This window comes from Mobula hypostoma, chromosome 7 (assembly GCF_963921235.1).
Source record: "Mobula hypostoma chromosome 7, sMobHyp1.1, whole genome shotgun sequence".
NCBI classification, from domain to species: Eukaryota; Metazoa; Chordata; class Chondrichthyes; order Myliobatiformes; family Myliobatidae; genus Mobula; species Mobula hypostoma.
Window position 1 is genome coordinate 164,556,455 of NC_086103.1, and position 13,218 is coordinate 164,569,672.

The window sequence follows — 13,218 nt, forward strand, 5'->3', positions numbered from 1 at the left end:
AGAGCTTTTGACACACTGGCCTTCATAAAACAGGGTATTGAGCTCAGGGGTTGGGATGATATGATGGAGTTGTATAAAAAGTTGGTGAGACTAATTTGGGGTATTGTGTGTAGTTCTGGTAATCTACCTACAGGAAAAATATCAATAAAACTGGAAGAGTGCAGAGAAACTTTACAAAGACATTGCCAGGATCTGAGTTATATGTAAAGACTGAGTTGGTTTGGACTTTATTCCCTGGAGCATAGGAGAATGAGGAGAGATTTGATCGAGGTATATACAAATATGAAAGGTACAGATAGGGTTAATACAAGCAGGCATTTTCCACTGAGGTTGGGTGAGTCCAGAACTAGCGGTGGAACATGAAGGGGAGCTTCTCTACTGAAAGGGTGGTGCGCGTGTGGAATGAGCTGCCAGAGGAAGCGGTGGATATGGGTTTGATTACAACATTTAGAAGGAATTTGGAGAGGTAGGTGGATGGGAGGAGTATGGAGGGCTAAGGTCCAGTTGTGGGTTGATGGAAGTAGGCAGAATAACTGTTTAGCATGGACTAGATGGATGGCAGGGCCTTTTCTGTGTTCTATGACTTTGTCGGGCTTGGTCTTGAAGGTTTACACCGTCAATTATTTTACCAGCCTATGTGCCTTCATGTGTTTAGAATGAGCATGTTGGAAAATTCCAAGACATATGAAACTCTTTCCTAAATAGCACTTAAGTTTATTGGCACAAGGAATATTTAAATTTTACTGTCCATGAAATGATTGACATGCAATGTACTTTAAACAAACATTTCTTTGAAAAACAGAGAAAATGAGATTTAAATCACCAATGAACTTGGGAACTGTCAGCCAACATAATGCTTAATCTTAACTGCAGAGAAACACATGTTTTTGATAATGTCTATATTGTAATAATTATGATTTTCAATTTCAAATAACGAACACATTTTTACTATATTCTTATTTTTTATATTCAAAACAAAGGCAGACATTTACTGAACATTCAAAGAACCAATCTGAAATATGACATACACAAGGTGCTATGAATTGCTTCAGATAGATACACACTTGTTCTAAAAGACTAAGCTTGGCCTTTTCTTAGGTCTTGAAATTAAAATGTGGAACAAGTTGCCCAAATTCTTTTCTCTTCTTGGTTTGCAGAAACATACTCAAGTTTGCTTTATTTCCTGACACAACATTGACCATACTTTGATAATATTTTGAGGTAAAGTGCCAGAATTGTAAAGAACACTTTCTTGCCTGTCCCTTAATTCTTCCTCAGCACTTCAATCTGTTGTGTTATCATTACAAGTTTCAAGAACCAAAGGTTACAAGCTAATGAAATTTTCCATCTTTAGGCAATCATTAACAGCATGTCTGGCCGAGTAGCATTTGTATAGCTCATGAATCTAAATTATTTTTGCAAATAAATTCAAATAAATAAAGTTTGCTTTGTAAAAAAATATTTGTAAACATCAAGTAAAGAAAATATCCTTTCTGCATTGAAAATAAATCAGGTTGGTTATTGCTACTTAGTGAAAACCACTGCATGCATAATTAAAAAACAAGAATTGTATTTGTTGATAATAATGATTGATAACCTGAAATAATGTAGCAAGCAACATTACACCAGATTTGTCTCTTTCTGCGCTGTGTGTTCATACTGGTATGACTGAGATCAACATTGCTTCAAAAATCCCTTTCACTACAAGGTTAGGGGATTAGAGATGAGGTTAAGTTGGTTGGGGCTGGTACTGGGAGATATTGCACATCTCCTCCAGTGATTCAGCACAACCTCAAAAGGCCAAAAAGCCCAGCTTACTGTTGTTTCCTTCCATTTATTCTACAGTTCTGTGACAGTTTAACTTATCTTGGGTTGGCACGCTAGTGTAGTGGTTGGTACAACTCTACGACAGGACCAGCGACTCAGGTACAATTCCCACTGCTGTTTTGTAAGGATTGTGTATGTTCTCCCCATGGGGTTTCTCCAGGTGCACTGGTGTCCTCCCAGATCCTAAAGACTTATGGATGGGTGTAACTGGGCCAGCGCAGGCTTATTACCAGAAGGCTCTGTTGCCATGCTTTCTCTAAGTAAATCATACTTCATATTCTTAAAAAGGTGAGGGTAAGGCAATATTAAAAAAAAAAGATACTCCACCCTAGAGAAAAATAGTTTTCCTTCTTGATCATGGGTAAGGAACCTGCTTTAGTATCTGAACATGGTCAGTCACTGCGCTAAGATTTTCCTACTATGTAGTGCATTGCATTTTGGTCTTGGCATCCATTGGGATTCCTGTAATTCCTGCAAAACCCTTTCTTATTTCCCTTTATTTTGGAGTTTCACTCATGAGTTGCTTAAACAAACTCACTAGAAAATATTTAAATAGTAGACCAGGATTTTGACTCTGCCAAAACATTTAGGCCCTAAGGAGGACAAATGAAGCAAGCGACTTTGCAATAACCTGATGTCTCAGAAGCACCAAAAAAAGCACAGGAATGAGGATTGACAGTAATGTTTGAACTGTGACACCATTATAATGGTGTTTGAAAGCTCGTGGGGAAACATGCAAGACATTGAGTTCAAGCCAGATGAACTTCATTGTCTGCAAGATCGTTGTCCAAAAATGAATTCCGTTACACGGTGAGCTATGTGGTTGTCCATGCTGTACACCACTTACGAAATTTAGCCCACTGAAGTATAGTGTTACCAGTTGGGGATGAATTCCTAGACCTGTGTGTCAGATTTGCAATTACTTTTGAAATCTTTCCATGCAAAATGTAAAACAAACAAATTCAAGTTATCATCATCAGAATCGGCTGACGCCTTTGTGATAATGGCCAGTTCTGCCTGTGGGTTTGAAGCTGGAAAAAAGATGCACAAAAACATAGGTTTTAATCTTGAACTTCAGCTCTCACCCATTTGACGGGTAACAGATACTTGGAAGGCACAGATGGAAGTGGATTGTGCCTGAGAATCTGCCAGCACTCAAATATGTTACACATACAGTATATCATGCCATAATCCTATGACTCATGGAAAATAAAACTCTCCCTTTCCAAGCGCTGTAAATGGATTTGTGAAATCATTTTAAATTCCTTGACATTCTGATGTATCACTTTCAGGAGCTAGGGGGATACTGAAATTCTGGGAATGAACTAGACTGAATCATCATGATTTTTTAACTAGCATTCTTAGTTCATGAAGCTCAAGAAATGATACCTTGTATCATTTTTTAATGCATGCATTTCTAAATGACAATAAACGAGGACTGAGTGTCCTCATAATCTAACCTAATCTAATTTGGCTAGAAACCCAGGAGCTTCTCTTGAGGCAAGAATCTAGGAAAAGTGTAAGATCTTAGAATTTGTGTGGCTAACCTTCTAAAGTTTAGTTACAAACACCACCACAGATGCTACAGAATGGGTAACAGCTCATTAAAGCTTGGATTCTTTAGAAGTTATTCAGACTCTCATCTAGACTGTGATGTCTGTGCTGGTGATGCAGTGGTATCTGCACTGGACTTCGGAACAAGAGGTCCCAGGTTCGAATCCAGCTGGCTCTTTGTGCTGGGTTGAGCGTCGAGCTAGCAACTCAGCCTTGTAAAACAGAGAAATGCTAAGGAAATGGCAAGGTTGTCGTCCAATGCATCACTTGTGGTGTGGGGAGTAAAGTAAGGCTTGCATCGGGCAGAAGATCAAAAGCTGGAAAGCACGTACCACCAGGCTAAAGGACTACTTCCATCCCATTGTTGTAAGAACACTATTGCAATAAGATGAAATCTTGACCTCCCAATCTACCTTGTTATGATATTGTACCTTATTGTCTCCCTGCACTGAACTTTGTAACTCTGCATTCTCTGTATTACCTCGATGCACTGCTGTATTGAAATTATCTGTATGGATGTATTGCAAAACAGTTTTTTCACTGTACCTTGGTATATGTGACAACAATAAACCAATAATAATAATAATGTTACTGGCCAATGTAATTTAGTCTCAGAGGGAACAAGTGCCCTCTGAGATTCCAGACCTACCTCTAAATGAGGGAATATATGACAGAATAGGCAGAATGGATCACTTTCCCTACAACTGGAGTCCATAAAGCTATTATGCATCCCGTGCATTGAACCCCAAGGCTGGAACAGCTCTTTCCAGTTATTAAAAGCTGCATCTCTGAAATAATTCTAACATATTTCCATCGCGAAAGTTACATACAACACCTGAGTTTCTTTCTAGGTCAATTTCAACAAATGAAGACAAGAAGAGACTGCAGGTGCTGGAATCCACAGCAACAAACAAAACTGGAAGAAATCAGTGGGTCAGACAACACCTGTGGAGGGAAATTGCCAGTGAATGTCTCAGGCTGAAGTTCTTCACTTGGACTTCCATGCAGGACAGTGTTAATGGACATTGACATCCCTCCACAGATAAACACAAAATAATCTGCAGATGCTGGGGTCAAAGCAACACTCACAACACGCTGGAGGAACTCAGCAGGTCAGGCAGCATCCGTGGAAAAGATCGGTCGATGTTTCGGGCCGGAACCCTTCATCCTGACCCGGTTCCGGCCTGAAATGTTGACCGATCTTTTCCACGGATGCTGCCTGACCTGCTGAGTTCCTCCAGCGTGTTGTGAGTATCCCTCCACAGATGCTGCCTGACCCACTGAGCTGCTCCAGCATTTTGTTTGTCATTTCAAAATTCTAGAAATAAAAGGCACATGAGGAGATCAGTATCTCAATGACACCATAAAAACTGCAGCCTCTGTAAATATGAACCAAAAGCAGAAAAGACTGGAAGCAGTTAGCAGGTCAATTAATATTTGTGGAGTGAGAAATGGAACTAACATTTGAGTTTGGACAGAGCATCTTCAACATGAAGCATAACTTTTCTTCCTCTTTCCAAAGATGCTATCTGGTGTCTTGAGTGCTTCCAGTGTTTTGTGTTTTTACCTCGTTAACACCAATCATTTTGGTGGAGACAGTATGGATCATAGGTGCTGTTCAGTACTGTTCTACTGTTACGTTCTCGTGACCCAATTGCTTATATATCATTAAGTAGTTACCAATTGAATCAATACACTGTAGTGTGTCTTCATGTGTTAGTTGTCCAGCAATAATAGCCTAATTGTGCATTGAAACAGTTTTGCCCTACTCTAAAACAAGCAGTGACTCACAACATGAAGCAACCTTATCAAAGACCAATGTCATTAACCTTCTCTGATTGGTTATTTATGAAGTTGCTTTACATTTGGAGACAAACTCATTTTTGAGTGGAGAGAAATACATTCCAATGCACCCTTGGGCTTTGGTGGCAATAGACACTTGAATTCCAGCCAGTAAAGATTAATGCTTAGATTTAATATATCCCCATCTCCAGCCAAAACACACTATTGTTCCTTCTCCTAAGAACTGCTGAAGTCATGTCGTAAACATTTCACAACTTGGACCTCGACCCAAACCACCCAGGCACAACCAGGGTGATTAGAGGAGAGTACCATATATGTTTTAAATGTAGTGATTATGGTCTGACATTTTTATACAGATGTTATGGATCACTGGTGTAGTGTAGTACTGTTCTGTGTTTTCATGATCCTATTGTTCATGTATCATTAAACAGTTATCAATTCTATCAATATACTTTAGTGTGTGTTCACATGTTAAGTGGGAAGTAATAATAGCCAAATTATGGTCCAAGCAATAGGGAAGTCTGATACGTACCAGAAGAAAGCAAAGGGTGTGCGGATAGTGTTCGCTAAACCGGGATGGTAATTAAATAGTGGAATGGACAATTTAAGCCTAATGGATTGTTTCAGTATTGTGGATCCAATATGGTTGACCTTGTTTTGATATCAAAGTCAAAGTCACATTTGGCAAATGGTGGATAATAACTTCTAGGCTTGATGTAGCTCTCAATTTATAAAGTATTCTTTGTCCTTGTTCTACTGTTATAAAATTCCACAAAACTGCAGCCTCTGTAAATATGAACCAATATAGGATAATGTGAAGTGATCAAGAATTATAGAACTATAGAATTTAATCTTAAAATTAGAATCACATCCTTGTTGGGAAACACATCTCTAGGCAGAAATTGTGGAATCCCCTTCAGCAAAGTTTTATAAGAAACTTTACATCTAAGACAGGTAGATTTCTGTAAACCAAGTTATACTGAAATTATAAAAAGAGTTCTGCAGATGCTGGAAATCCAGAGGACTGATGAAGTGTCTCAGCCCGAAACGCTGATTGTTTATTCTATAGATGCCACCTGACCTGCTAAGTTCCTCCTGCATTTTGTGTGTATTATTCTGAACAGAGTCATTTGGAATGGAATGATAGAACAATATAGAGGCACCGAATGGCTTAATTCTATTTCACCATAATCTTGTCCTGTTGTGGTTACACACCCTGCCTGAAATGCCTGAGGGGAGATTGACAATTACAATCTAACATTTACATAGAGAGTTTCTATTTAAATGTGGAAATACAAAAGTTCACCCACACTGATAAATTTAGACCTGTGATCAGTGCAAGAGACAGACATGCAGATTAGTTGCTTTTGATTTTTTCCAAGAACAGGTGGACAATCTGGCAGGTTATCCATACATGTATATACACACATAATATCTAGGTTTTGTTTACAGAGAACAAATGAAAAGCTCCCTAATGTTATGATCCATGGATATTTACTACTATACTCCTGCTATGACTATATAATTATGACCATCTCCCTTTGGTTCATTCAATTCCAGATAGTTTCCTGCTGGAGAAATGATGACAGGGAAAATAATTGTTTGGAGACATTGTTTGAGTACAAGAATGCAAGAAAATAGGAGCAGGAGTAGGTTATCTGGCTCCTCACACCTTTCCCTGCCATTCAATATGATTCTATGCTAACGTCAGCTCCACTACTGTGCCTGTTTCCCATACCTGTCAATCTTCCAAATATTTATCTATCTCCACTTTAAATAGTCTGGCCTCCACCACCTTAGGGGCAGAAAATTCCAGAGATTCACTCTCTCTGAGAGAAGAGATTTCTATGTATTTCAGTTTTAAGTGACCAGCTCCTCATTTTCTAGTTCTGATTCCTTGTTCTCGACTCTTTTAATGACATTCAGAAGCATGCAAGCTTCATTTTGAAAACAGCACTATATTAGATAACTATATATTAAATCCTGCACAATCTTATATTCTTCTATATGTGCAAATTATAATACATTTTTTCTCTTATTTAAGATTTATGAAAAGATAATCTAGAATTAAATACAAAATTTTATCATACTATAATTTTAAACTGTGCAAAATTTAAAATAAAGGCACGTGAAGCAGCCTGCTTTTGTCATAAAGAAATCCCTTCCAGAGGAGTCTCTTCTGATGACTTTGTCTGGATGATTCTAGGTGAGGTGCGGGAAGAGTTCTGAAACATTCCTTTAGAGAGATTTCCACCCTCCAGCACCATGAAACCCGGCACAAATATCTCACCTTCTGAAGTCTGTGTCTGTGCCAAGGAATGTAAAGAGTGAGTTGTATCATTGGTAGATGGTGGAAGTGTCTTCCAGTTTGGTAAATGAAAATTTAATTGGTCCTTCCCAATGGAAGGACTCAATGGTACACCATCTTCTATAAAAGGCAGCTCTGAAACCAACTCAGTATTCTGGGCATCGTGAACATGTGACAGTCTATTTTGGACTGATGATGAGTTGCCATTTGGAATGGAGAGCTTTGCACTTTCTACAAACTCTCCGGCAGCTGTACAGGTATCTTCTACTTCTGGTGCCAGTTCCTTACTTCTTGGTCTATTAGAGGTTGGGTTTGCATCCTTAGGAACACTTCGGTTATTGCCTGATGAGGAACTGACTAATTCTACTCCGGAGTGTGTTGAAGGAGAGTTCACCATATCAGGTTTCGGCATAACTGAGGAACTGCCTGGGACACTCCATTTATTGAAATGGCTCCAAGCAGCAGGGTGCAGCCTGTCCAGCTGGCGGCCATGTTGGACTGGTGTGGGAAACAACGTGCCTTGAAAGACTCGGTACAAGTACCTGTAGAAATGATTTTACAGAAAGTTGTTTTATTAGGGTTTAGAATTGTTATGTTTCTTGTACTTTTCTTTTAGTTTAACTTCCTTATGTCTGCCTGTATTTTGATATAATCACCTATACACATGCAATTGTTCAGTGAATTTTCCAGTAATTACGATACAGTTAGTCATAGTCATAGAAAAGTACAGCACAGAAACAGGCTCTTCGGCCATCTAGTCCATACCAAACCCTTTAATCTGCCTAGTCTCATCAATCTGCAATGGGACAGTAGCCCTCCATACTCTTCCCATCCACGTACCTGTCCAAATTTCTCTTAAACAGTGAAATCAAGCTCACATGCAACATTTCATTTGCTATTTTTGAATGTTTTGCAGCTTGGCTCCAGAGGAAGGTTGTCTCGTTCAGCTGAATCCACGTCTAGTTTGAATGATAATTAAACTCGATTTGATCCTCCTTTTAGAACATTTCTTCATCTTTGTGATGCATCTTTACTGCGCCTTCTGAATTTCCCGCTAAAGCCCCAGCCACTGCTGTTTTGCAGACATCCCTCTTAGTATCCATTCCAATCAACTTTAGCCAGCTCCTCTCATGCCTCTTTGTGTTTCCCTTTTCACCACTGCAATACCGATACATCCAATTTTAGCTTCTCCTCTTCTTAAACTGCAGGGTGAATTCTATGATGTTATGATTGCTGCCTCCTAAGGGTTCCTTTACCTTAAGCTCCCTAATCAAATCTGGGTCATTACACAGCAGCCAATTCAGAGCTGCCATCCCCCTAGAGGGCTCAATCGTAAGCTGCTCTAGAAAGTCATTTCATAGGCATTCTACAAATTCCCTCTCTTGGGATCCAGCACCAACCTTACTTTCCCAATTGACCAGCATACTGAAATCCCCCATGATTATCACAACATTGCCCCTTTTACATACCTCTTCTATCTTCTGTTGTAATTTATATCCCACATCCTGACTACTGTTTGGAGCTCGGCATATAACTCCCATTAGGATTGTTTTACCCTTGCTGTTTCTTAACTCTACCCACAAGGATTCTACATGTTCCAATTCTATGTCACCTCTTTCTAATGATTTGATTTCATTTTTTACCAACAGAGCCACCCCACCTCCTCTGTCCTTTTGATACAATGTGGAATTGGGAATAACCTAAATAGGTCTGGTATGGAAAGAAAAGGCTAGTAATTTATGTGTAAATGATACTCTGTCAAGAATGCCCATAGCATTCTTGTTCTAGATAAATGCTTCTGTGTAAACAGTTGTTGTAAGGCCAGAAGGAATGGCTGGTGTTGCCTTCCGTGGTTTGGTCACAAGAATTGTTATTTAAGGAACAAGGATGCATCCCAACACATACCAAAAGTTGAGCATGCCACAGGGTAAACTTAACATTTGCTTTTCCAGGAATAATACTTCCAATGGCATAAAAAAATCAAACATTTCAATGCTGCTATTAAATTATGTCTAAAGAGTGATTCATTTTAAGAATTGTCATTCTTCTCTCAGTTTCCATCCTTGGCGGCACCACAGTTCACTGTTTCAATTTCAATTGTGACTGTCAAACATACTTCTGCAGAAAATGTTGGGTCGGGTGTCTTGGACTGAATAGCCGACAGCAAACACTAGGAGTGACTGAAAGGGAGGCCAGAGGACCTGGGAGCTGGACAGGTTCAGAACATAGGTCCCAATATGGACCATATCACAATTTTGACAGGACCTTACTTATAACAGATTGGATAACAATTTCTGTTCCTTTCCTTTCTCCTAATTTTGAATCAAATAGCAAAAACTAATTACCATGGTGTACATGCTCAATAGGATTTTGTTAGCTCGCTAGCCAATTCCATTAGGGTTGCACCCAGTCAGTGGCACTCCAATTTTGCTTTGTTAAGTTACCTGGGTAGTAAGGCTGCAACAGGTGTAAGAACACAGATCAGGTAGAACTTTGGATCCACCATCAGCGTCTGCATAGTCCAGTATGGATTGGATGGCGGGTAACATTTAGGACAAGCTGCATTGTAGCTCAGTGCGACGGTGAAGAACAGAACGATGCTAAAAACAATGGAAGTGACATGTATCCAAGTCTGAAAACATAAAGGGATACTGATTGTCAGAAATGAATGTTACATTACTAACAAAGATCTGACAGATTAATAAACAATAAGCAACTCATGCAAAAATATTAACAGTTGAAGGAAAACTGAAGAGAATTTCTGAACACCAAACCCCATTTGTAGAAGTCTCCTTTATGCTTTAATTAAGATCACTGTGCTAGCTTAGTGACTATGAAGCTCGGTGATCTTCTTGGGAAGAATTTTAGGAAGAAGGCAAGAGGAGGTGAAGCAAAACCTTAACAACCTAGAATTGGCAATGATGGAGGTGTGAGGTTTTTGGTGCTAAGTGTTATAAAGTAGTCCAATATCAGCTAATCGATGACTCACCCATGCAGCTAAACAAGGTAAACCACAGGCTGTTTGTTGTCCGTAATTCCCCTGCTCCACGGTGGCTTGAATTGTTATAGCCTGCTCCGGTTACCAGCAGAAATCATTGAATTGACATGAATATCAAATAATTAAAATGCTTTCTATCATCCTCGACAAGTTAAATCCTTTCAAATGAAGTGTAGCTTGGTTTTAATGGCTTACTAAACCCCAATCCATGCTTAACAACCTCTTTGGTTCTGAAAAAATTAAATTCCCTACAATTATCTTTAAGTTCCTTGGCTCTTAAAATAAAATTTTTAAAGAAGTTGAATTGTAATAGTTCTTAGACAAAAATACCCAATTATACTATTTGTATCGAGATAATGATATAGACTACACAATGAAAATGCCTGCACATTGAGGTTATAGAAAGGGGGATTAACTTTGTTTGTCACATGTACTTCCAAACATACAGTGAAATGTATCTGTTTGCAATAATGACCAACACAGTCTGATGATTGTGCTGGAGACCGACCACGGTGTCAATATCTTCCGGCATCAATGTAACATGCCCATAACTCATTAACCTGAACTGTAACCATATGTCTTTGGAATGTGGGAGCAAACCCACATGGTCACGGGGAGAACGTACAAGTTCCTTACAGGCATCAATAGGCATTAAGTCCCCAGCCGCCAACCCGGTGATCACTGGTACCATGAAGCGATTACACTAATCGCAATGCTATTGCGCAGCCCATGAAGTTCCTCTCAATAAATAGCAACCAAATGGAAAAGAACAGTGTGGACAGCTAGTGACTTCTTACCCATGTTTTAGTTTCAATGCACAGGTGCATTAAGATCGTGAATAGAGCCAGGGTGGTTATGGGTGTTCCCCAGGTAAAGACATCAACATCTGAATCCCGGTAAGCCTACAAGAGGGAAACAAAAAATCAGTTCATAGCTGTTTTTGACTTTTGCTCAATTTTTTTTCTGAGTTTAATTAGACAGAAGAGAAACCAACATACCAAATATGGAAAGAAGAAGCAGATGATACTTTGGTAGAGGGCATCTATCATGTTCATCCAGAACATGTATGGCTTGTATTCCTAGAAGAGCAAGGAAATTGAATGGTTGGTTTCATACAGAATTTGCAACAGATGCCACACAGCTACAGCTAACAAAGAGTGATTTTATTAGTTGAGTGGCTTTAAGTTCTACAAATAAATCAATTCCTTTTTAAGACCAGTTAGCTTGTATTTTATTTGTTGTGACTCTGTTTAATAGCTTAATTTTTATTTCTTTTATGGGAAGTAGAGATGACTGTTTTGGCTATCATTCGTTGTCCAACTCTTGTCCTTAAATGGAGAGGCTTCGTAAAGCCATTAGAGAAGGCAATTCAAGTCTGAGCTGTACAGAATGGAAAAAGTCCCTTTGGCCTATCAAGACTATGCTGAACTTCAGCCAATAGTGTACACTAGTCCCATTTCATTCTTCCGATGTTCCCACCAACTCCCCCCACTTGTGACTGATTAAATGTAAATTCACAGTGGCTAGTTAACTTATCAATTTGAACGTCTTTGAGATGTGGGGAACTCCTGTAGTCACAGGGAGAACGTACAAACTTCACACAGGCAGGAGCAGGGGTCAGGACTGGAACTGTGAGGGAGCAGTTCTGCCAAAAGCCAGACGAGTAAAGATGGCAAATTTTACTTACTACTTACTTTATTCATTTAGCATGGAAAAAAAGGCCTTCCAGCCTAATGAGCTGCACCACCCTGCAACCCATCTATTGAACACCAGCCCCATCACAGGACAATTTACAATGACCAATTAACCTCCTAAGTGAACTGTGGGAGGAAACTGGGGCACATGGTGGAAACCCATGAGGTCACAGGGTGAACGTACAAACTTCTTACAGAGAGCACCCGTAATGAACCCCGAGCTGTAACAGTGTTGTGCAAACTGCTATCCTTCTGTGGTGCCCATTTTCTAGGGATGAACTTTCACATTCTTTTGTGGTGACTTTTTTCTAACCAGCTTTTAAATTCCTGAATTCATTTACGTCACTGATTTTAAAATGACCAACTGACGGTTATGTTAGCCACTATGTTACCTCAGAATTCTGACCACTTTTATACAGGTGAGGCAGGGCCACCAAGGTTTCTGCGGAAACATCCTTATCAAGTATTCCAGTGATGAGTTGAGGAATGGACGAAAACAGAAGGTTGAAGAAAATAAGGTACCACTGGTCGATCATTGTTGAACCCGAAAATCCACAGAAGAATTGGTACCAGAAAAGGAGGGCGACAAACATCTGAAAAAAAATGTAATCAAAGACAGTCATGACCTGTGCTTGTTCAATTGAGTAGTGAAATGCTAACGCAAGGTGACTGAGTCAGGAAAATTTAAACATTTGGAAAATGATGTCACAGCTACACACCTGGAAGTAAATATTAAATGGAGTTGGAGACATCTTTTTTCACACAGAACAGGGTTGTTAAGGAAGGTACAATTACAAATTAATTGATTCTAAAGGAATAGCATAAGATGATAAGAGTATAAGATGATGAGAGGCAGTGATTGTGTGGATAATCAGAGGCTTTTTTCCAGGGCTGAAATGCTATCACGAGAGGGCACAGCTTTAAGGAGCTTGGAAGCAGGTACAAAGGAGATGTCAGGGTTAAGTTTTTTACGGAGACAGTGGTGAGTGCGTGGAATGGGCTGCCGGCGACGGTGGTGGAGGCGGATACGATAG

The 13,218-nt window shown here is 39.5% G+C and overlaps 1 protein-coding gene across 5 annotated transcripts in view; it reads right to left on the minus strand.

Moving 5' to 3' along the window:
• Nucleotides 1-4,614: 4,614 nt before the first annotated feature.
• Nucleotides 4,615-13,218, minus strand: part of atp10a (ATPase phospholipid transporting 10A) — a 393,032-nt gene continuing 384,428 nt past the window's right edge. For all 5 annotated transcript variants that reach the window (XM_063054502.1, XM_063054499.1, XM_063054501.1 and 2 more), the window contains 5 exons: nt 12,577-12,777; nt 11,489-11,569; nt 11,288-11,392; nt 9,937-10,124; nt 4,615-8,034 (listed from right to left, as the gene is read on the minus strand). In XM_063054502.1, the coding sequence (XP_062910572.1) occupies nt 7,332-8,034; nt 9,937-10,124; nt 11,288-11,392; nt 11,489-11,569; nt 12,577-12,777 (1,278 nt within the window). In that variant the 3' untranslated portion in view covers nt 4,615-7,331. The remainder of the gene's footprint in view (nt 8,035-9,936; nt 10,125-11,287; nt 11,393-11,488; nt 11,570-12,576; nt 12,778-13,218) is intronic.